This window comes from Malania oleifera, chromosome 2 (assembly GCF_029873635.1).
Source record: "Malania oleifera isolate guangnan ecotype guangnan chromosome 2, ASM2987363v1, whole genome shotgun sequence".
Taxonomy (NCBI): Eukaryota; Viridiplantae; Streptophyta; class Magnoliopsida; order Santalales; family Ximeniaceae; genus Malania; species Malania oleifera.
Window position 1 is genome coordinate 104,190,754 of NC_080418.1, and position 25,036 is coordinate 104,215,789.

At 36.7% G+C, this 25,036-nt stretch overlaps 1 protein-coding gene across 8 annotated transcripts in view; it reads left to right on the plus strand.

Annotated features, from left to right (window-relative positions):
* The first annotated feature begins 382 nt into the window (after window positions 1-382).
* The window catches only part of LOC131149144 (protein ENHANCED DOWNY MILDEW 2-like), a 133,599-nt gene continuing 108,945 nt past the window's right edge, over window positions 383-25,036 (plus strand). For 2 of the 8 annotated variants that reach the window (XM_058099286.1, XM_058099293.1), the window contains exons 1-3: window positions 383-666; window positions 9,696-10,123; window positions 22,617-22,713. In XM_058099286.1, the coding sequence (XP_057955269.1) occupies window positions 9,714-10,123; window positions 22,617-22,713 (507 nt within the window). In that variant the 5' untranslated portion in view covers window positions 383-666; window positions 9,696-9,713. Of the gene's footprint in view, window positions 667-5,844; window positions 6,289-9,695; window positions 10,124-22,616; window positions 22,714-25,036 lie in introns of those variants that run through there. The other 6 variants (XM_058099288.1, XM_058099292.1, XM_058099291.1 and 3 more) reach the window with 5 other exon arrangements.

Here is a 25,036-nt window from a genome sequence, read left to right on the forward strand (position 1 = left end):
TTAAAACTCTCGGCATAGTTCTGTGAGGGAATTTTTCATTAGATATTTTTTTTTTCAAAAATATCAAATTTATCCTAATAACTGTTAATAATTATTCTAAAATATTCTTTTAGTTATCTTATAACTATTTTAAAATGTTTTTATATTTATATCAAATTTGTCCTTATAACTATTAATAATTATTTTAAAATATTTTTATAATTATTTATCTTATACTATTTTTTAATAATTTTTTTTAAGTTTCAAAAAATGAAGACATGGGGCTCGTAAATAGTGCTAATAGTAGTTTTGATTAAATTTTTTTCATAGGATGGTTTTTAAAGTATTTTTAAATAAAAATATTATTTCTGAAAAAGACTCGGTCCAAAATTTAGTGGTACTTTTTTAGAGTGGAATTATGCTTTTCTTTCTGATTTATCTTTCTATATTTTTGCGAAATGTTGCGACCGGGTCTACATGAAATTTGGAAGATTGTCGACACGTGTCTCCTTCCTACGAAGAGCTTTTTCGGCTTGATCGGCGACAAGTAGTTGCAAGGTTCTTAACCAGGGTCTCTGCCACGCTCCTCGTTTACTCAACCCCGTTTTTCGTTCGACTTCACCATGTCCGCATTTTCCTCTCTCAAGCGAGGCAGTGCAGGCCATTTCTAGGGTTTCGAAAGCTCAGGTGCGTTCCCACGCTCTCCCATTTCCACCAGCTTGATCCATTCCTTCAGTGAGAAAATGAAGGAAAACGAAGCTGGCAGTTTTCTGCTGTGTTTTTTCTGCTTTCACTTCCACCCCCCCCCCCTTTTTTTGCTTTCGCTTTCGTTCTGATTTTACCTTGGAAAGGCGGAAACTGAGTCGAATGCTCGAGGACCTCGAGCCAGGACTAGTTGTAAGAAAGGGGAAAAGTTTGTTGAAGGAGAACGTCGAAGTGGAATCATTTCGTTTGCTACATTTCTCTGTAACCGGATGGATGATTTAAAATTTTCCAGAGAGCTTGAAAATTTGGAAAATGTTTCTGAAAAAATAGAAAAATAGAAGTTCGTGTACATATGTGTATGTGTGTATGTAGGTATGCATGCATTATGCCTGTGTGTGTGTGTGTGTGTATATATATATATATATTATATTATATTTTCAAATTGGAAACTAGAAAAACGATTTTATTAATTTCCAAGTTTACGGTAGACTTTTAAAACATTTTTTTAGAAAGATTTTCTTCAAGTTCATATTAAGTTTGTTCCACCGCAACGGCTTCGGGTGCATGTGCAATCATTATTCTCTCAGCCACCTGCTGGTGATTTCACCAGCGCTGCCGCCATCACCTGCAACCACCGAAACACCAATTAATTTATTTTATTCCGCCGGGAAATACTTTTTTATTTTTAATAAATTTATGTATTCTTTATGTTTTTCTATTTTTGAATAGGAAAAACCTTAGAAATAGAAATGAAGATTGGAAACTGAAAAGGGAAAATGTTTCCACGATAAGCTCGTAATTTTCCTTTTTTTTTTTTTGGTATTGAGGGATCATTCAAACGTTTTTTCCAAATTTTTGCCACTTTATTTCTCATGTTTATTCCGCCAGCAGGACCAACTTGTCCCCGCTTCTATCATCCTCAAGTCACTTTTGCTACCATTGTTGTTTTTTATGCCATATTGGTAGAATAGTTTCACATAGGTAGAAAAAGTTGTTTTTGAATTTTTTCTTTGTTTGTCCCGCATTGGTGAAAAGTGTTTTTTGAACTTAAGATTGAAGATATATATAAAAAGTTCAACTCTCTATTTGTAAAACACACCTCAAAGCTGTACTCTATCAAGAAGTAGTGGATTGATCGTCGACGCTCGATGACGTAGGTAATTATGTACTGAACCTCGTTAAATTCTTACCTTGTTCTTTTTTACAGCATTTTATTATTAATTTCTACATTGCTTTAGTTTCTTATAAATTCAATAGCATTAGTTGTAGTATTGGTGTTTGACACAAGTGAGGTGCCCGACACAAGAATTGGTATTAGAGTTAGGTTGAATAGTGTCAATATGGAGGTGTTTCTTTGTTAGAATCCTTGATTTCACGTTTGATGCCTAAGAAAGACCTTGTCTAAGCGAGTGCTCAGAGACCATTGCGGCTCAGTCGCTCCCTGGAGGTCAGCCTGGTCAAAGTGGAATTTCATAAGATAAAACAGAGTAGACACAGTTGGTACGTACTATTCATCTTAGGCCTTTTGCTTTGTTGGTTGCTATTGAATATATAGAAGATGACAGAAATTAGTGTAGTAGTAAGAGAAACTATGTCCACACGAACTCCAACCCTTTCGGTTTCGACATCACCGTCAAAGACGATAATTAATGCTTGGTTTGAGGTGGAGAAATTTGATGGTACCAATAATTTTGGTGTGTAGCAATGTGAGGTGGTGGACATCCTGTATCAGCAAGAATTGAATATTGCTTTGGATAATAAACTAGTGGATATGGGTGACAGAGATTGAGAAAAGATCAATCGTCAGGCATGTGGTACAATTCGTCCGTGTCTCACTAAAAATAAGAAATATTGTGTTATGAGAGAGACATTTGCAAAGAAATTGTGGAAGACATTGGAAAATACATTTATGATCAAGAGTCTGAAAAATTGGCTCTATTTGAAAAGGAAATTGTTTCCCTTCCAGTATCAATTAGGAATTTTGATTGATGACCACATAAATGCTTTCAATAAAATTTTGGCCGATTTGTTAAATTTGAATGAAAAGGTGAAAGATGAGGATAAAACTATATTGTTACTGAATTCTCTTCCTGATGATTATGAACATCTGATCACCACTTTATTGTATGGGAAATATAAAGTTACTTTTGATGCTGAATACAGAAAGAAGGATCAGAGGGTTCATAAGGAAACAACAGAAGTATTAACAATAAGGGGATGTTTTCAGAGAGTTGTGCTTGGAAGGAGGAGTAAATCTCATGGGAGGAGTAAATCTCGTGGGAGACCTGCTAAAGATGAACGTGTCTTTTGTCATGAGAAGGGACATTGAAAGAAAGATTGCCCTAAATTACAGTTAAATAATAAGAGTAAAGCACATTCTAATGCCAATGTATCCAATGATGATGGAAGTGAGTTAGATTTTTCTCTTGTTGGAACATCTTTGTCACATTATTTTGGTGAGTGGATTTTGGAGTCTAGTTGTTCCTATCACATGTGTCCCAATCGGGAATGATTTTCTAATTTTGAAGAATTAGATGGTGGAACTGTTTTTATGGGAAATGATAATACCTGTAAAACAATTGAAATAGGATCAATACAATTGAAATGTTAAGATGAAACTATTAAAACCTTGACCGATGTAACGTATGTTCCAAGTCTAAAGAAATATATGATTTCATTGGGTGCCTTGGAATTTAAAGGGTTCACTATCACTTTGAAAGATGGAATCTTAAAGATTAAATCAGGTGCGCTGGTGGTGATGAAAGGGATAAGGAAAAATAACTTGTATTATTTACAAGGTAGTACAGTTATTGGCTCAGTAGTTGTTGTTTTCGAGAAAAATGTAGGTTTAGATACAACTAGGTTATTACATGCGATTGACACATGCAGGAGAAAAATCTTTGCAACAATTAGCCAAATGAGATTTGTTTAAGGGTGCAAAGGTGTTCAAACTTGAATTTTGAGAGTATTGGATTATGGAAAAACAGACTAGAGTGAAATTTGACACTGCAATCCACTAGACTGAGGGTATTTTAGACTACATCCATACAGATGTATGGGGGCCCACAAAAACGACTTCATTGGGTGGCATTATTTTGTCACTTTTGTTGATGACTTTTCAAGAAGAGTTTGGGTGTATTCTATGAAGCATAAAAATGAAATTTGTGATATTTTCCTTAAGTAGAAAAAATTAGTTGAAACTCAAACTGGCAGAAAGATTAAACTTTTCAAATCAGATAATGGTGGTGAATACAAGAGTGACCAATTTATGAAGGTATGTTAGGATGAAAGTATTGCTTGACACTTCACAGTTAGAGATACACGACAGCAGAATGGGGGGAGAAAGTGCATGAATCGGACTTTGCTGGAGAAAGTTTGATATATGTTGTCTAATAATGGGTTAGACAAAAGGTTTTGGACTGAGGCTGTTGGATATGCATGTCATCTCATCAACCGTCTACATCATCTGCAATAGGGGGAAAAACACCCTATGAGGTATGGTCTGGAAAACCTGCTAGTGATTATGATTCTTTACATGTATTTGGTATTACGACTTATCGTGTTAAAGAATCTAAGTTGGATCCAAGAGTCAAGAAAGCAATTTTCTTGGGGATAAGTGCAGGAATCAAAGGATACCGTCTTTGGTGTCTTGAGACGAAAAAAATGATTTTAAGTAGGGATGTGACTTTTGATAAATTTGCGATGATAAAGAAAACAATACGTAAGGAGTCACGAGTTGAAGAGAAAACCAGTGGTACTCAATAGGTGGAGGTTGAGACAATTTTGGAAAACCCAGTGAGAAATAAGACTACATAAGGTAACTCTCTAGTTACGGTGGGGAATAGTGTACAAGAAGAGGAGATTTCAATTCGAGAATCTTCACAGCAACAAAACTCAATTGTTTCTTAGAGGCCAAGACGAGAAATTCGAAAACCTGCTCGGTATATGGTGGCTTATGCACTTCCAGTTGTGGAGGATAATGTTCCTTACACTTTCAAAGAAGCAATGAGGAACTTTGAATCAGACAAGTGGAAAAGAGCGATGGATGAAGAAATTCTGTCTCTTCATCAGAATCAGACTTAGGAGCTAGCCCAGCTGCCGAAGGGTAAGAAAACAATTGGTTTCAAATGGATTTATGTAAAGAAAGAAGGATTTCCATATGCAAATGATGTTCGCTTCAAAGCTAGATTGTTAGGTAAGGTTACGCATAGAAGGAAGACATTGATTACAAGGAGGGATTTTCTCTAGTTGTTAAACATTCTTCCATTCAAATTTTGTTGCCTTTGGTAGCACACTTTGATCTTGAACTAGTTTAGCTCGATGTAAAAACTACATTTTTACATTGTGATTTGGAAGAGGAAATTTATATGACTCAGCCAGATGAATTTCAGGTTGCTGGAAAAGAAAATTGGGTATGTAAATTGGGTAAATCGTTATATGGTTTAAAATAGTTTCCAAGACAGTGGTACAGACGATTTCATCAGTTTATGATGGGTCACAAGCACATTAGAAATAAACATGATCATTGTGTTTATTTTCGCAGACTACAAAATGGATCTTTTATATATTTACTCTTGTATGTTGATGATATGTTGATAGTTTCAAAGAACAGGGAAGAAATCAATAAGTTGAAAAGTCAGTTAAATCAAGAGTTTGAGATGAAAGCTCTTGGTGAAGTAAAAAAGATACTTGGCATGGAGATTCGTAGAGATAGAATGAGAGGAAGAGTTAGTTTGTCTCAGAAACGGTATTTGAAAAAGGTAGTACAGAGTTTTGGCATGTCTGAGCAGTCAAAACCAGTAAGCACTCCTCTTGCTCTTCATTTCAAACTTAGTGCAGTTTTATTTCCTAAATCAGATGAGGAACGTAAGTATATGTCACAGGTTCCTTATGCAAGTGCTGTTGGTAGTCTGATGTATGCAATTGTTTGTACTAAACCTGATATTTCACAAGCTATTAGTATGGTAAGTAGGTATATGCATGATCCAGATAAAGGAAATTAGCAAGCTGTGAAATGGATTTTGAGATATATTATGAATACGATTGATGTTGGTATAGTATTTGAGAAAAATAATACTATTGAATAACGGGTTATTGGATATGTGGATTTTGATTTTGCAAGTGATCTGGATAAACGTCAATCAACTACTGGATATGTTTTTACATTTGCTAATGGTCGAGTGAGTTGGAGGTCTACCTTACAGTCAAACCATTGCCTTGTCTACAACAGAAGCAGAGTACATGACATCTTCCGAGGTTGTTAAGGAAGCTATTTGGTTGGAGGGTTTACTTGAAAATTTGGGAGTTGTTCAGAAACATATTGTTGTGTTTAGTGATAGCCAAAGTGCTATTCATTTGGTAAAGAACTAAGTCTATCATGCACAAAGAAAGCACATTGACGTTCGGTTTCATTTTATGCAGGATATTATTGATGGAGGCAAGATACCTTTTCAGAAGATTGTTACAGTTGAAAATCCCGCAGATATGTTGATCAAGATTGATTCAAACATTGTTTGGACTTGATTAATATCCTGCAAGTCTGAATATTTTTGGAAGGTGTCGATGATGTTGGTGACTGAAAAATTTGTTGAATTTATTGTCAAGGTGGATATATGTTGTTTTTTGTCTCACATTGGTAGAATAGTTTCACATTGGTAGAAAAAGTTGTTTTGAATTTTTTCTTTGTTTGTTCCACATTTTTGAGAAGTGTTTTTTAAACTTGAGGAGGTTGAAGCTATATAAAGAGCTCAACTCTCCATTTGTAAAACATACCTCAAATTGTACTTTGTCAAGAAGTAGTGGATTGATTGTCGACGCTCGAGGATGTAGGTAATTCTGTACCGAACCTCGTTAAATTCTTGTTTTGTTCTTTTTTACTGTTTTTTATTATTAGTTTCTGCATTGTTTTAGTTTCTTATATATTCAATAGCATTAGTTGTGGTATTGATGTTTGACACAAATGGGGTGCCTGGCTCAACAACCACTACCACACTACCACCATCACTTGTTTTCCAAATTTTTGCTGCTTAGTTTCTCATGTTTATTCCGCCAACACTAGCAACTTGTCCCTGCCTTCATCACCCTTAATCGTTGTTGCCACCACCACCACACTATGAAAACCAAGGTGTAGTCCCAAGAGGGGGGGGGGGTGAATTGGGTTTTAAAAATATTTTTAAAAAATATTTTTAGGAATTCTTAACTTGTTAATTCTTCAAACTTTCAGCAAAAACTTATTTCTTCATTTAATCCACAATCACACAAACATTCAATCATTCAAGTAATCAATCAACCAAACAATTTAAAAGCAAACAACCAAACCAAGATTAAAGTATACAACACTTTAGTAATGTAAGAACTTAAGATGATTGTTTGTTTATATAAGCTTTGTGGATATGAATTTGAACCAAGCCCTGTGGATAATGATAATATATGCTTGCTGATATAAAGCCCTGTTATTAATGGATTTGCTTCTTTAATATAATGTACAATATAAAATCCAACACCCTTTCCAAGATTCAGATTTCAAATAAACCTTCAGTTGATAGGTTTTAGGGTGTTGACCAATCAACGTACTCCCTTATAGTTTCCGCAAATTATTGATTAACCAACGAACTTTTTCCGCAAGCCAATAAACAAATTAATCTTTCAGTTTATTTAATATCCAATCCACATTATTTATATGATTAATAAATGTGGATCATCCACGCAGTTTTATATGTGCTGAAAATAAAGAGCAAGGGAAAGAGAGAATGAGACCGAGTTTTTGCGAGGTTCGGCTTATCCCCAGCCTACGTCCTCGCCTTTGGCAAACCACCAAAGGATTCAATAAAACCAGTTCCTTTGTTGGGCGGAACAATACCGTTACACAACACTCCTTTGATTAGGCTAAAGCCCACCTCTCCAAACAATATGCCCTTGTTCGGTCACTTCTTCAATTAGGCTAGAGCCCGCCTCTCTAAGCGATATCTCCACGCTTAGCCAACGATCCAAACACCTTGGAACGTCAAAGATCTACAAGAAACACAAGATACAAGCTGCGTATAAGTATACTCTCTCAAAGAGCAGATTAGTATAATTTCAAAACTATATACTTTCAATGTAATTCAATATAAAAAAATAGAAGCTCGATTGAATTAAATCACTGAATTTATCTTCCTTGGATTGAAAGATTCAGACTTTGAAGACACAAATTCATAGTTAGGATCAACAGCAGCTCAGTAGTAAAAGCAAAATGTGAACAAGAGAGATTTAGAGCACTTTGAGAATTCTTGATTGCTGAGAAATTTTCTTGGTTAATAAAATCCTTGTATTAGGGGTTATTTATAGATGTTTAAAGGTTAATACCTTGTCCCACAAGTTTTCTTGGAGTATGGACCAAGTTCTTGAAAAGAGTAGTGTTCAAGTAACCAAAATTAAAAATATGCCCGTTGGAATTTTTAAAACACTGTTCGAGTGGCAGTTGCCTGCCACGATCTGTCAGTCGCTTGCCATAGTTCAATCATGAAACTCAGAAGCAGTCGCCTACCAAAGCACAGGCAGGTGCCTGGCTTGACCACCCAGTCGCCTGGTAGGTTCCTGGCAGTCGCCTGAGACCCTACTATTTGCCATATTTTAAATTCTTAAAATTAGCAGTCACCTGCTTGAGTTGGGCAGTCGCCTCGCTTCCAGAAAACTAAACTTCTTCTCATTTGAGACCTTTATTATTTTAATTTAAGAAAACATATTTTAAGGTCTTCATAATTGGTTTCTTAGTTTCTTGTTCTTAATGAGCTTCAATTCAATTTATATTGAGTATTACATGAAGTACTTACATAGAGACTTCCTTAAGACTTTTAAACCCTTCAACTCTTGAAGTTTTCATGTATGTCCTTGCTTTGATTTCATCTTTTCTTCAAGCTTTCAATGTACTTCAGGCTTTTAGCAAGTTCACTTTAATATACACTGTTCTCATAATCTTCAAGCTCTATTAAATCATCTTTGAATCCATGCCTTAAGTTTCATATAATCATCCTTCTTTGAAGTACAAATTTTTATGAATTCATTAACCTTGCATTCATCATTGAGTCCTGAAAAGACATTACTCAACCAAATATGTTAAGTTTCACTTGTTTGTTAGGATCAAAACAGGATGTTAAGCCTAGTATAGCCAACACACTACCACCATTAATTGTTACCACCACTGCACCCCTTGCTGCTGCTGTTGCCCCTGTTGCTATTGCTGCCACCACTACTACAGCCACCCTTTGCCATGGCTGCCGTCACCGCTGCCACTACCATCTTGGAATCTCTGCCACAATGACCACTTGCTGTTGGTATCATAGCGCCTTCACCACCATCTACTCATTGGCATTGCTCTGTTTCCGCGATCACCACAACCATGACAAGTACCACGAGCCATCACCATAGACTACCAACATAATATTACTTTGTGTTACATTGAAAAATAATATTTTTTATTTTTAACAATTGAACACATTTCTTTATGTTTTCAATAGAAGAGTAGAGCATCAAAGTGTATATGAAAATTGGAAAATGAAAATAAAAATTTTCATTTTTCACAAATAGGCCTTTAGCTACTCTTCCTCTCTCACTAGGGAGCTGAGAGGTTGTGTGCGTGGGCGCGTGCAAGCTGTTTTTGTTTTCCTTCCTGCTTGCGTGTAGACATACACACAGATTGTGGTGACATACATACATATTTTGTAAGAGTGTGTTAATCATTTCAAAACAAGTATGGGTGTGTATGGACATGCAACATCTATCTCTCTCCATGCAGATGCCACTTCTTCTCATTACACATCCCTTTCATCCTGTCAATTTCTGTGGTGATTATTTTACTGAAAAAAAAAATGGCTGAAGAAAAAAGCATGCAAAGATGAACATGCACGTGCTCATGATTCAATTATATAATAAGTTTTTAAAAAATATGACTGTCCACTTTGTAGATTAATTAGTTGAAATTATTTTGATCTTGTAAAATTGGAGATATTCTAATTTTGATGCTTCTTATGCAGCTTGGTTTTTGATACAAAATGGCATCTTCTGATGAGGAAGGTGAGATTGTGCCCGATTACGTGACTGATTACCATTTTGTTGATGGCGATGGTAAACTCATTCCCATTTCCAATCTCCAACTTTTGTGGCACAAGGGTGAGAGCCCAGGTGGCTTGAAGATACAGATATTCTTACATGGGACTGCTGATTGTGGGCTTCAGAAAATCTTCAAGCAGGTCATAGCATGGAAGTTTGAGCTTTCTCATGCGCAACCTCAAATTTCAGTGCTCACCAAGAACAATGATTGGATAAAGCTCAAAAGGCCAAGGAGAAGTTTTGAGACTGTGCTTAGGACAATATTGGTTACACTTCATTGCCTCCACTGTGCAAAAAAGAATCCAGAAGCATCAGCAAAATCCATCTGGATTGGCTTATTGAAAACCTTCAGGTTTGCATGCTGAATCATGTGTGTGTGCGTGCATGCAGTCTAAATCATTTTGTGGACCAAATATCTTATCATTTAATATAAGACAAAACATTTCTGAAAAGATTCTAGTTTAACTAATATTGAATAAGACTAGCACTTAGAAAATTTATTTTGATTGATTAAGATAAAAAGCTAAGTAACTTTATTAATTGCTTTCGTTTGCTTCAAATTCAACAAAGCTTATCTAATTGGCATCATTTATTACTATAAATCAAAATGTTAGTTAGAAACGGCAAAAGGATATGGCAAAAGGTCCGAAAAATGCCCATTTGGTTGAAAAACAACATAAAAGCTACAGTTGCATTAACGTAAGGTAGAGAAGAAAAACATGTTGATAAGGCAAACGCCTCTAACATTACCATTATATAATGTCTGATATCATTAAAATTAATAAAAAATCCAACATATGAATATCAAGAATAAAATCATATGTTTGAAGCATTGTTTTGATAAGTAATGTCAGATTTGTTTGAATGAGATCTCACTGGTTGATCTTTAACTGAAAATAGATGCAACATAAAAATTTCAATAACAAACCTCAATTTACACAAATATTACAAGAACATCGTAATAGACTATATATATATTGTGGAAAGAAGGTAAGCTGCAAGCCTGCAACATATTAGATCAAGGGGAACAAAGCATATACAAGAGAAAAGGGAAAGGTAAAGACTATTAGAAGTTAGCAAACTTTTTTATATGTTCTGCTCTACTTCTAACATCAGCCACAATTTTGTGAGTCATTTTAAAAAATCATAGCATTTCTGGTCCTCCAAATATGATTAAATGGAAGGAGCCCAATCAATCTTGCAAATCCTAGAAAGGTAAGAGATTCCCATCAGAGTGATGCTGGAATCCGGTTATTTCGTCTTCCCAGCTTGAGAAAACTTCTGGTGAATTCAAAATTGCAGCAGCTCTTCTGTAAATTTCCCCAGTCAAACTACTTTAAAAAAATATGTATGATAAAGACTATTGGAAGTTAGCAAATTTCTTTATATGTTCTGTTCTACTTCTAACATCAGCCACAATTTTGTGAGTCACTTTAAAAAATCATAGCATTTCTGGTCCTCCAAATATGATAAATGGAAGCAGTCCAATTAATCTTGCAAATCCTAGAAAGATAAGAGATTCCCATCAGAGCGATGCTGGAGTCAGGTTTTTTCATCTTCCCAGCTTGAGAAAACTACTGTGAATTCAAAATTGCAGCAGTTTCTTCTGTAAATTTCCCTAGTCAAACTACTATAAAAAAATATATATGATTTCTGGACTCCTTATGATGAAAGGCAGAACAAACAATCTGAAAGGAATCCACCCCAAGAAGAAATTCTGTCCGAAGTATTCTGGGACACCACTCATAGAAAAGTACTTCAATGGAAAAAGTACTTATATGAAAAAGTACTTAGTTAAACGTAGTAAAGTACTTTTCAGAAAATACTTATTTTCTTTAAAAAAGTAGTTTGGGAAGTACTTTTTGAAATAAGTACTTATTTCAGTGTAACAATACTTATTGGCACAAGTACTTAATTTAAGTGCTTTTCATAGTAAGTATTTATTTATTAAGAAGCCAAACGGGGTCTCAATCTATACCAGGCAGCCATCCAGGCTGTTAAAGAAAATTTGGGAATGTAATCTTTGAACATACAACCATTGGATTGCTAGTTCTAATAATATGTGAAGTAGAGTCAATGTTGAAAATTCCATGTTTGGAGCCTGTCCAAATCATTTTATCCTCTTTAAGAGGGTCAGCATAGTTTTGATGCAGAAGGCAATATCCCCATGAGAAAAAGTCAAAAGATCATCAGCAAAACACAAATTTGCTGAGCCAATTTTTCTGCAATTGAGAACCTCCATAGCCATAACAAAAAGTTGAGGAGAGCATCTCTTGGCCAAATACCTCTTTTCCCTTGAAAGAGATCCTAACATCAAGCCATTGATGGCTAGAGAAAAAGAGGGAGTAGAGATGCGTTCCGTAATCCAGGGATTAAAAATGGGAGGAGTGCCAATGGCTTCAAAGAAATGAATTAGAAAACCCCAATTGACTGAGTCAAAAGCCGTTTTTTAAGTCAACTTTGATAGCAAACCTGGGAGGACCTTTTTTAATATGAGAATTGTGAACAACTCTTGAGCCAATAAAATATTCTTTTGAATAGATCTGCCTTTTACAAAAGCTGTCTGATTAGGGCTGCTAAAATAACCAAGACAATTATGAACCTATTAGAAAGGATTTCACCTATGATATTGTAAAGCAGATTGCAGCAAGCAATTGGCGTGAAATCACTTGGGGAGGAAGAATTACCCTACATTTGGTTTGTGGAATGTTTATATCTAGGAATAAATTAGTTATAATAGGTTGGTTACAATCAGTTTTACAAAAAGTTATGTTGTACCATAAAGCAGATAATAATATGAAATTTCTTATGAATGTATAATAAGGAATAGACAAGGAATTACTATTCTCGAATTTCACCATGGGAATGTCTTCTATTTTCTAATTACATGTTGAATGAAATAATAAGGAACATACAGGGAATAGTGAAATCAGAATGAATAAATTTTGTATTTCTTGAATAAATCTTTGTACAAGCTAATACACTACTTATAATACAATCGGGTATGCTAAAATTGGAAACAATCTCCTAGAATAATCTCTCTTAATAATATACAATTCTCTACATAAATATCCCTTAAATCACTCCAAGATACTCGAGATTTCTACACTCCCCCTCAAGTTGGATCATAGGTATTGATCATATTCAACTTGCAGATGAAATCATTAAAACTTTGTCGGGTTAACCCTTTGGTAAAGATGTCAGTTGTTTGTTCCTTGGTAGGCACATAAGTCATACAAATGGTATCTTCTTCAACATTTTCTTTGAGAAAGTGTCGGTCCACTTCTACAGGCTTAGTCCTGTTATGTTGAACTAGATTGAGAGAGATATTGATGACTGCTTTGTTATCACAGTAGAGTTTGATAGGGAATTTCACCGTGATTTGTAGTTCTTCCGAAAGTTTCTGTAATCACAGTCCTTCACATATCTTTTGTGCAGTTGCCCCTGAACTCAGCTTCAGCACTACTTCGAGCCACTACATTTTGTTTTTTACTCCTCCAAGTCACCAAATTTTCCCATACAAAGGTGCAATATCCTATGGTAGACCTTCTATCTTCCGCTAATCCTGTCCAATCAGCATCTGTTAAAACTTCTACTTCTTTGCTTTCACACTTCTTGAAGAAGAGTCCTTTAGTTGGAGAACCCTTGAGATACCTGAGAATCTTGTACACAACTTCTAGGTGTGTCTTCTTTGGTGAATGCATGTGTTGGCTTACCATACTTACTACAAATGCGATGTCGGGTTTGGTATGTGATAGATAGATTAGTTTACCAACCAATCTCTGATACCTCTCCTTTTCAACCAATATTCCGCAGTCTTCAACTCTCTTTACTGCTTCAATTGGGGTTTCACTAGGTTTGCATCCATGCATGCCGATTTCGGTTAGGAGATGAAGGATATACTTTTGCTGAGAGACATTGATACCCTTTTTTGATCTAGCAACTTCCATTCCCAAGAAGTACCGCATTTGTCTCAGGTCTTTAACTTCAAACTCAACGGTTAGGACTTTTTTCAATCTTTCCATCTCCATTGTATCATCTTTAGTTAAGATTATATCATCAACATACACAATCATAATTGTTTTCTTCCCATTTTCAGACTGATTGCCCTTATCGATATCCTTGGTTCTTTATCACCTTCGCAAATTTGTCGAACCATGCTCTAGGAGATTGCTTGAGTCTATATAGGGACTTCTTGAGTTTACATACTTTGTCTTCGTCACCTTTCTTACTGAAACCTGGTGGTACCGTCATGTAAACTTCTTCTAACTCGCCATTTAGAAATGCATTCTTAATGTTTAGTTGCTGAAGTGGCCAATCCAAGTTGGCTGCCAAGGACAGGAGAACCTGAACTGTATTCAATTTTGCCAACGGTGCAAACATCTTTGTGTAGTCAATGCCATAGGTCTGTGTAAACCCTTTTGCAACAAGATGAGCTTTATACCGTTCAACTGTCTCATCAGCTTTATATTTCACCATGAAGACCCATTTGTAGCCTACTGGATTCTTCACTCTCGGCAAATTCATAACATCCCAAGTTTACATATCTCACACTGAAAATCAGAAGACGTCTTTTGAACAAATGGAAGGAAATAAACGTCTTAAGTATTGAAAATTTGGATGACCCATCCTAGAATGCCATAAAAAATATCACTATTCCTAGAAGCAGATGTAGAATCACAAATAGCAGTTTGACATTGTTCACTCACATTAGCCTCCTCAAAGTAGTAGAGTCCCTCACACTCCTTAGCACTGCCAATTGTTTTCCCTGATGATAGGTCCTTAAAAACACAATTAGAGGGAAGAAATTTAGCAGAACAATTGGAATTCTTAGTTAATTGGCTAATGGATAGTAAGTTGCAGGATAAATTAGGAACATGAAGAACGGACTCCAGTGTGATGGAGCTGGAGAGTCAGATTTTCCTTTTGCCTGCGACAGACGAGAGTGATCCATCTGCAATTTTAACTTTCAAATTTCCAGCACGGGGTGAATATGATGAGAAAAGATGATAGGCATCAGTCATCTGGTCAAAGGAACCAGAATCAATAATCCAAGGTGTTTTGGATCTAGAGGTTATACTCAAGGCTTGCAAAAAATTACCTCTTTGGGCTAAAGAACCCGAAGAAATATTTGTGGAAGACGAAGCTCCGTAATAACTAAACGAGGTCTGGTCCGCCAACCCAGATAGACCTTGCCTCAATATTTTCTCATCAATCCCAATCTCTTTGTCGGAACCAAAAACGTCAAAGTCTCACTCCATTCTTTCCTCCTCTTCTTCTTCTTCTTCTTCTTCCTCCTCCTCCTCCTCCTCGGCCATGCAACGCGGAGCGATGGTCAGCGTTATTGGGAGGAAGTTTGCGTCAGATGTCAATGAGGCGGTGGAGGACCTGGTCGATGCTGCGCTTGTGAATGTAGAAGGTGGAGATGGCCATGACGGAGGCACCGATCAAGGCGGCCATGGCTAGATGTAGCGATGACGCCGGTGACGAAGAGGAATCCATAGGGACGGGGTTCAGTTGGTCTAAGCAACTGCTTGTGCGAAATGCTATGTAGAGTGATGGAGGAGTTCTCAGCGTCAAAGTAGGTCTCATGGACGGCATCCCAGACTTCCTTCGCTGATGGCAGGGAAAGACAAGTCCTACCGATCGACGGCTTCATAGAGTTCACCAGCCACGCTGTGACCATGGAGTTCTTCGATTTCAATTTATGAAGGGGGGAAACTTCGATTGGGTAGATCTCCGTGTCTCGTTGGTAAAAAATCCCAACTTTCCCTTGCCATCGATCACAAGTTTGATCAATTGTGTCCATTGTCGGAAATTCTTGCCATTCATCTTCTTCACCGTGAGCTGGAAGGACGAGTTGTCGAGTCCTGTTGAGCCCATGGTGGAGATAGCTTCGTTCTCACCCTCGTGAGATTCAGAGGTCATTGAACCTCTACTTTGGCCGGCGGTTTCCGCCATTGATAGCTAGGTTTAATCTCCTAGCTCTGATATCATGAAATAAAAAGCACTTTTATGAAAAAGGACTTATTTTTCAGGACATTCCAAACGGGGGCTTAGAGTCCTTCTGAAGGTGTTGACATCTCTCAAGACAAACTTAGGGAGTGTCTTTAACATCCTTAACCAAGTGAACAAGATAATTATATAAACGTGTCCTTAGAGGGTAGTATAAGAAGCATACACTAATTAATCCAAAATAAGAGAAGTCCTTTGTGGAAACATTCAAGCTGATACACTGAGGGTTATGTTGGGATATGAATCCTACCCAAGATCAAATAACACACACACAAATAACACACAATATTTACTTGGTTCGGCCAATTTAGCCTACGTCCATGGGAGAGGAGTAACTTCACTATATATATATATGGGTATACAGTGAAGGAGGAGGAGGATTGCAACACTCTCAACTCACTAACCTTAATGCACACTCACAATTAATATATCTTCACTCTTACTCTCTCTATATATCAACACTTTTCTGTGTGTATCAATTCACCACCAGAGAGCATAAAACAATGAAGGAGGAGTACTCCTTTTATAGGTGGATAGGAGAAAATTATTTCAGCAAGTCTTCTCCTTTTCACTAGCTGGCTGCAGCATTCCTGCTGCCATATTTGACCCTATGTCAAGCTTGCCATATTTGACCCCATGTGAAGCCTACCATATTTGACTCCATGTGAAGCTTGCCATCTTTTGCTTTATTAATTATTTGCACCAGCTGGCACCATCAATTTGCAGCAACTTTGTCTTGCTTTATTAAATGAGGTGGGCCCCAACAAATCTCCCCCGCCCGACTCATGCGGAGAGTTCCACCAAACCTGTTGCGGCTCTACAAGCTTCGAGCTTTGATTTGGACATTGTCTTAGTCATCATATCTGATGCATTGTCATCGGTATGAATCTTCTCTATACTCAACTGTTTTGACTCCAACACTTCACGAATCCAGTGGTATTGAACATCAATATGCTTCGACTTTGAATGAAAACTTGGATTCTTGCTGAGATAAAATAGCTCTTTGACTGTCACAATAGAGAACATACTTCTCTTGCTTGAGGCCAAGTTCCTCCAGGAACTTCTTCATCCATAGAAGCTCTTTTCTTGCTTCAATGATGACGATGTACTCTGCCTCAGTAGTGGACAATGCAACACATTTTTGTAACTTTGATTGCCTTGATACTGCTCCTGCTAAAAATGTCATCAAGTATCCCAAAGTAGACTTTTTGAAATCAATGTCATCGGCCATATCTGCATCTGTATAACTTTCCAACATAGGTTTGTCATGACCAAAACATAAGTATAAATGAGAAGCACCTCTTAGATACTTGAGAATCCACTTGACGGCTTCCCAATGTTCTTTGCCAGGATTAGAAAGGAATCGACTGACTACTCCAATTGCATGAGCAATATCAGGTTTTGTGCATACCATGGTGTACATCAAGCTACCCACGACTGAAGAGTAAGACACTTTCTTCATTTCTTCTTTGTCATTTTCACTTGTAGGATATTGCTTGGAAGTAAGCTTGAAGTGTCTTGCAAATGGGCAATTGACTGGTTTTGCTTTGCTCATGTTAAATCTTTATAGCACCTTCTCAATATACTTTTCTTGAGATAACCACAACTTTCTATTTTTCCTATCTTGAAAGATCTTCATTTCAAGAATCTATTTTGTTGGACCTAAATCCTTCATTGCAAAGGATTTGCTTATTTCTTTCTTCAATTTTTCTATCTTCTTAGTATCACGACCAACAATGAGCATATCATCCACATAAAGCATGATGATAATGAAATCATTACTAGAAAATTTCTTAATAAAAACACAATGGTGAGATGTGAACCTGTTGTACCTGTGCTCCATCATGAATGAATCAAACTTCTTGTACCATTGTCTTGATGCTTGCTTGAGGCCATACGAACTCTTTCTTAATTTGCACACCAACTTTTCTTTTCCTTTGAACTCAAATCCTTCAGATTGTTTCACGTAGATTTCTTCATTCAAATCACCATGGAGAAATGCAGTTTTTACATCAAGTTGCTCAATCTCCAAGTTCAGGCTGGCAGCCAATCCAAGAACAACTCGAATAGATGACATCTTTACCACGGGCGAGAAAATCTCTTCAAAGTCAATGCCTTTTCTTTGACCAAAGCCTTTCACAACTAGTAGCACCTTGTACCTTGGTTGCGAGTTTCCTTCATTTTTCAATTTAGACACCCATTTGTTGTTGAGTGCTTTCATTCCCTTTGGTAGTTCTACCAAATCATAAGTGTGGTTCTCATGCAAAGTTTTCATCTCTTCTTGCATGGCCTTCATCCACTCAGTCGTATGCTCGTGTGACATGACATTCTCAGAGCATTCTAGTTCTCCCCTGTTAGTTAGCAAAACACATACTCATTTGGTGAGTATCTGCTAGAAGGTTGATGCTCCCTAGTGGATCTTCTTATATGGAGTTTTGCTGCTGGAGCTTCTTCTTCAACTATTGGTTCATCAATTTCCCTGTTATCGTCATGCTCTTTTTGTGGCTATGGTAGTGAATCTGGAATCAGCTCGATTGGATTCTTGAGGACATGCTTTGGATTATCGGCCTTCTCACAATCGTCAATAGTTTGATCTTCAAAGAACACCACATCTTTGCTTCGGATGACTTTCCTGCTCTTTGGATCCCATAATTTGTAGCTGAACTCATCAATACCATAACCGACGAAGACGCATTCTTTTGTCTTTGCATCAATTTTGGTCCTTTCATCTCGAGGAATATAGACAAAAGCTTTACAACCAAACACCTTTAAGTGTTTATAGGATACATCTTTCCTAGTCTAGATCCTTTCAGGAATGTCACCTCCTAAAGGAACTAAAGGAGAAAGGTTGATGAGGTTAACTGCTGTCATTAACGCCTCGCCCTAGAAGGATTTTGGCAGCCTTGAATGAGAGAGCATGTAGATAATCTTGTTGCAAATGGTTCTGTTCATTCTTTCTGCAATGCCGTTATGTTGAGGAGTCTTGGGAACTGACTGCTCAAGCCTGATACCTTGGACTCTGCAATACTCTTCAAATGGCCCAACGTATTCACCACCGTTGTCTGAACGAATACATTTGAGCTTTCTTCCACTTTGTCTTTCAACATTGACCTGAAACTTCTTGAACATATCTTACACCTGGTCTTTACTTTTCAAAGGATAAGCCCACATATTTCTAGAGTGATCATCAATGAATGTAACAAAATACAATGATCCACCAATACTTTTATCATTCATAAAGCACACATTAGTATGAACTAGATCTAGAATATGCTTTCTCCTAAATGGGGGGTTTTTTCAAAATGCAACTCTATGTTGTTTACTAGCTAAATAATGAGTACAATTCTTTAAAGAATTACCTGAGAAATTTGGAAGGAGTTTTTTCCCTGCAAGAATCTAGAGTCCCTTCTCACTCATGTGGCCAAGTCTGTTGTGCCATAACTCAGTGGTGACTTCATGTTCTATAGCATTCACATCTCCTGCACAGAGTTGCTTAGCTTGAGTGTAGAATAAACTAGCATCCTTCTTTCCTTTGGCCACCACCAAATTCCCTTTCTTGAGCTTCCAGACTCCATTACCAAAATAGCTTTCATAACTCATGTCATCAAGTTGACCCGTGGAGATCAGGTTAAGGCGAATGTCTAGTACATGCCGAACATCATTCAGTAGTAGCTTGCAGCCAACATTTGTTTCTATCAACACGTCTCCTTTACCAACAATTTTGCATTTGACTTCATCTCCTATCTTAACAAAGCCATAATCACCACATTTGTAAGATGAGAAGAAGTCTCTTCTTGCTGTCACATGGAATGATGCTGCAGAGTCAATCGTCCATGTTGTGTCTTGGCAAGTGAGGTTAACGCGTCCTTCCTTACACAGCACGTAAGTTTCGCCTTCATCAGAAGTCACAGTAGCGCTACTTTTGTCCTCCTCTTTCTTGTCTTCGCTGGTTTGTTTTGCCTTCCATTTTCAACAGTCCTTCTTAATATGTCCAGCCTTATTACGATAATAACAGGTGAAGTTGCCCCTTGATTTTGATCTGCCTCTGGATTTGCTTCTGGACTTGCCTTTGTTCTTCCTGTCTCCTTAGGAATATCTGCTTCTACCCCTCTCAGTAACCATCACTTGTCTTTGAGAGTGAGTGGGCAAGCCTTGCTCAGCTCTTCTCTTGCCTTCTCTTGTGATGCTATCCTTCACCATGCTCAAGGTTACCTTTCCATTTGGTGCCGAATTACTTAGAGCTACCACCAGTGTCTTCCAGCTATTTGGTAATGAACTTAGCAAAATCAATGCTTGAATTTCATATGCAATAGTTAGTTCCGTGCTTGCCAGATTATCAAGAATTTCATTAAATTTATTTAAGTGATCTAAAACATTTTGTCCATCATATAATTTTAAATTCACAAGCCTTCTTATCATGAAGGCTTTGTTCTGGGCATTTTTTTGGCTCGTACATCTCTTCTAGATGTTGCCAAAGTTTGTGTGCATCTGTTTCTTTGGCTGTGTCACGAATTGCCCTCTGCTCAACCCACTATCTTATAACACTGACAGCTTTTTTGTTGAGCTTCTTCCAATTGGACTCATTTTTTCCACTTGGCATGATCCTTTTGCATTCAATGGGATCGAACAGACCTTTACAGTACAACAAATCTTCCATCATTGTGTTCTAGATGGAATAATTTTTCTCTGTAAGTCTGATCATGAAACTGCTACCAAGACTTGTACTTTTCTCCATTTAATATGTTCTGTTACTATGCGTGGACAACTGCAGTGAACAATGTTGCCACAGTATAATTTCAAAAATTAAGAACAGATCCAACCATGAAGGCGGTATCAATATACATCAATAAAACCTGCCATCAAGGCTGTATTAATATACAGTTATAAAACCTGCCGTCAAGGCTGTATTAATATACAAAAATAAAACCTACCAACAAGGCGGTACACCAGTAGCTCTGATACCAATTGTTGGGATGTGAATCCCACCCAAGATCAAATAACACACAAAAATAACACACAATATTTATGTCGTTCGGCCATTTTAGCCTACGTCCACAGGAGAGGAGTAACTTCACTATATATATATGGGTATACAGTGAAGGAGGAGGAGGATTACAACACACTCAATTCATTCACCTTAATGCACACTCATAGTGCACTCACAATTAATATATCTTCACTCTCTTTCTCTCTATATATCAACACTTTTCTGTGTATATCAATTCACCACCGGAGAGCATAAAACAATGAAGGAATACTCCTTTTATAGGTGGATAGGAGAAAATCATTTCAGCAAGTCTTCTCCTTTACACCAGCTAGCTGTAGCAATCCTGCTGGCATATTTGACCCTATGTGAAACCTTTAACAGAAATCGTTTCCCTCATGGGAGCAAATCCAATTCTCTAACAGTTGTTCAAGTCAGCCTTACCCCTGCCTTACATGCCTCAGATTGCATTCCATGTGCCTCCGAACCAATTCTACCTCCCACGTCTTGACCATATTGTGATCCATCTTCCAGGCCTGGATGATCCTTATTGGCCTCAGTCACACACTTTGTTCTCTAGTTGTTAGCACGTCATGAGAATTAGCTTCACGTCTCAACTTTTTATGATGTCGCTCGCCCAGAGTTAGGAACCATCAGCTCCGATACCACTTTTTTGGGAAAGAAGTAAGGCAACAAACGAAACCAACGCAATGAACAAATCTTTCCCTGCCAATCAATGAAGAGAAAAAATATCCAAGAATGACAACCAATAATCTTAGCAAAAACAATTGAGAATTTGCCAATAGCACACGAACACAAAAATCACACCCAATAGAGACACACGATTTTAACGTGGAAAACCCCTCCAATGTGAAGGGTAAAAACCAAAGGGCCTATGAGGCCCAATAAAAATCCACTATAATTTAAGGAGCAAGTGTGCAGCAGCTCAAACATCACAAAATGCTCAAAATTTAGAGCAAAAACGGATTCCCAAATATATATAAGAATCACAAATAAATTGCAAGCAGTTTGCAAGAGATCACCCGAAACGCAGCCACTGTTCTGACCACAAAATCTGGGTCTCCAGAGCTCCAAAACAGATCTCCACCGCTAAGATAGAAGAATGACGAGCCTGAATGTGCTATCAAAATTTCAATAAAATTGGACACAAATGACCCTCCGATCAATCACTTGATCGAAACTGCTCTGACTAAAAATAATTCTGCAGCTCCTTCTTTCTCAAACTGCTGCAACTCCTCTCTTCTCTGCCTCTCCACAGTGCCTCTCTTCAGCGCATCATCCTTATGAATGCTTAGCCCGACTGGGCTTCCAGCAATGGGCCTTTAAAAAAATACAACTTGGGCCCCTTTTGTTTTGAGTTTGGGCTGGACCTAACAAAATCAAATGTAGCACATGTTATTTTGTGTGTGAGATGAAAATTATCTCTTGTATGTAGCCCTTCTCTCCCTTTGACCAAGAGGAAAAAGTCACATGATTCAAGTATGAGGTTCTTCCTCATAAGTACACTCAAATTCTGGCCATTGAATTAGATGGCTAGAATTTCAATGCATGAATGAAGTGGACCATACCATTAAATGGCATGGAACACTGTGGCCTAATAGACTGTCCTTTGAATCTGTGTCTTAGTGGCAAGATGATCATGGAGTGGACTACATGAAGCCATTCAGTGGTGTCATATAAAATTTCTTAATGCGTAGGAGTTGCTTATTTCATATCATATAAAATTTCTTAATGCGTAGGAGTTGCTTATTTCATATTATCACCTGAATTTTAATGTGTCATGTTTTTTGTTTTCAATGCAATTTTTTTCTTGTGAATTTCACAGCTCATATGAGGTTCAACCTTCTGAGAATGATCTATTGGATCATAAGCCACTTATCAAGGAGGCTATGGAAAGGGATAGAGATTTAGCAAACTCTAAGGTTCGTGTTCCTTTAATTATTTTACACTGTGGGAGTAATATGGCCATGACTGATATTAGATTCATCTATTGTGCATTAATTTTTGGTAAATTAAATCGTATCCATGCCCTTGCTTTCATGATTTGAGATCATATCAAAACAGTAAGTTGTACATGGGCATTATGCAAATCCTTACGTGAAAACAAATACTTGAACACAAAATAATGATACTGATTAAAAAGGATATTTAGGCAAACATTAGTAAGGATTCTTTCCCATCTTTATTTGGTTTGGTCAGGGACTGAAATGTTACTATTATTGATGTCTCAGTTTGGGAAATGAGATATTTTGAGATATGCTTTTTAGGAGGGAAGTTCAGGTTTGGGATTTGGATGAGTTGATTCTGTCTGAAGTACCAGATAAGAATTACTGCTTATACGGAGGATTCTCCTAGGCTGAAAACTCTGAATTTTCATTAAAGAACTAGTACAGTCAGATGTAGTAATTCTGGAACTCCTTCCCCTGGAATGCTGATTGGAGGACTAAAGCTCCTTAGAAGGTAGCATTTTATGTCGGCAGCTATTCTTGCTGGAGGCAGTTTTAAGGGAAAGGAGGATAATCCTGGTGAACAGATGTATAACCTTGCATGCGTGAGGAGGAAGGAGACAGAGCTAATCACCTCCTTTCCCATCTTCTGTTGACTTCAGATATTTGGAGTTTTGTGTGGTAGTGGTTTAAGTTGTGTGGATTATGCCCTGTAGTATTTCCCTTTCATTCTCTCTTTGAAAATCAGAACGTGTGATTAGAGTAATACAAGGGTGTGGAAGTTAATTCCCCTTCTGTATTTTGGGGTGGAAAGAAAATAGAAGAGATTTTGAGGGGAAAGGAGGGTCAGTGTGGAGGATTACGAATACAATTTTGTACACCCTTTACTGCTGGAGTTTTGGAAGTTTTAGCCCTCGTTTGGGAGCACTTATAAAATTTTTTTTATAGCACTTATCACTTAAAATAAGCATTTTTACAAAAAAAGTGACGTTTGGCTTGTATTACAACCAACACTTATTGCAAAAATTGCTTTTCTAGAACCACTTTTTTGAGAACTATTTAAGTGAATTTTGAGAAACAATCTAAGATAGCATTTTGGCCACTTATAACTGTTCATAGGTGGGGTCAATTTTGTAAATATAAAAAAATTTAATGGCTATTTTGTAATTAAAAAAATGCGATAGAAGGTAGCTTTTGGGCCACCTATAAGTGGCGCTGTTCATAGATGAGGTCAATTTTGTAAATATGAAAATTTTGGTGGCTATTTATAATTAAAAAAATACTTTAGAAGATACTCATATATTATTTTGTTATGTATCATAATATATTAATTATTAATGAAACATAATTCAGTTTTGGAATGAAGAAGAACCATCTACTAATTTAAATTAATATTAAAAATTAAAAATAATAATCTTATATTATTTTTTAACAGAAAATATTCAAATTTTAATTAGAAATAATTAAAATAATTATTAATGATTTTTTAATTAAAAATATTAATATTTTAAATTTAAAATATGTTTAAAAATAATCATGTAGTACATTATAATAAAAGTAAGTATCCCAACACCACTTATTTTAAATACAACCAAACACCACTTATAAGTTATAACTTCTAGCACTTTTCCAATTCAAGTCTTATTATCAGCACTTACTAAATTCAACACTTCTTCTAAAAAGCACTTCTACATAGGTGGTTCCAAACGATCGCTTACATTTGCTCTTAATTTGACTTTTTTATATGGGACTGTATATTTTTCTTTTCTTTTGGTACTTGTGTTGGTAACCCTTGGTGCCTCCATGTATTTTTAACTTACCAAAAGAAAAAAAAAAAGATGGGACTGCTTTGTTCTTGATAAAATATGATCTCTGGACAATTTTGAGTCACTTTAATCCATAATGCCTCAACAATCAATCTTTTGACTGGATGAGTAGAGGGAAACAAGAGAAATTTCTCCGCTTCCTTTTCCAAGTTTGACATGTGCTAAAATTCATACATGCAAAATGAGTGGCACATAGCTTGACGAAGGGATAAGAGCATGACATTGTCTTCAAAAGTAGCAGTGCAGCTTTTTGTTTATATCTAGTTATTCACATCTCAAACAATTTTGGGAATGTGAATGGTTAGAATCTTGTCTTATGATGTATATTGCAACATAGAACAGCAAATAAACAGTTAAATTTCATCAATATTGTTGTGCTTAACACTCAAAAGAGAAATGAAATGGTTGGGAAGAGTTTTATATTTTTTTTTTGGGAAATTGGAAGCCATATGACCTTAAAAGAGTTGAGCATG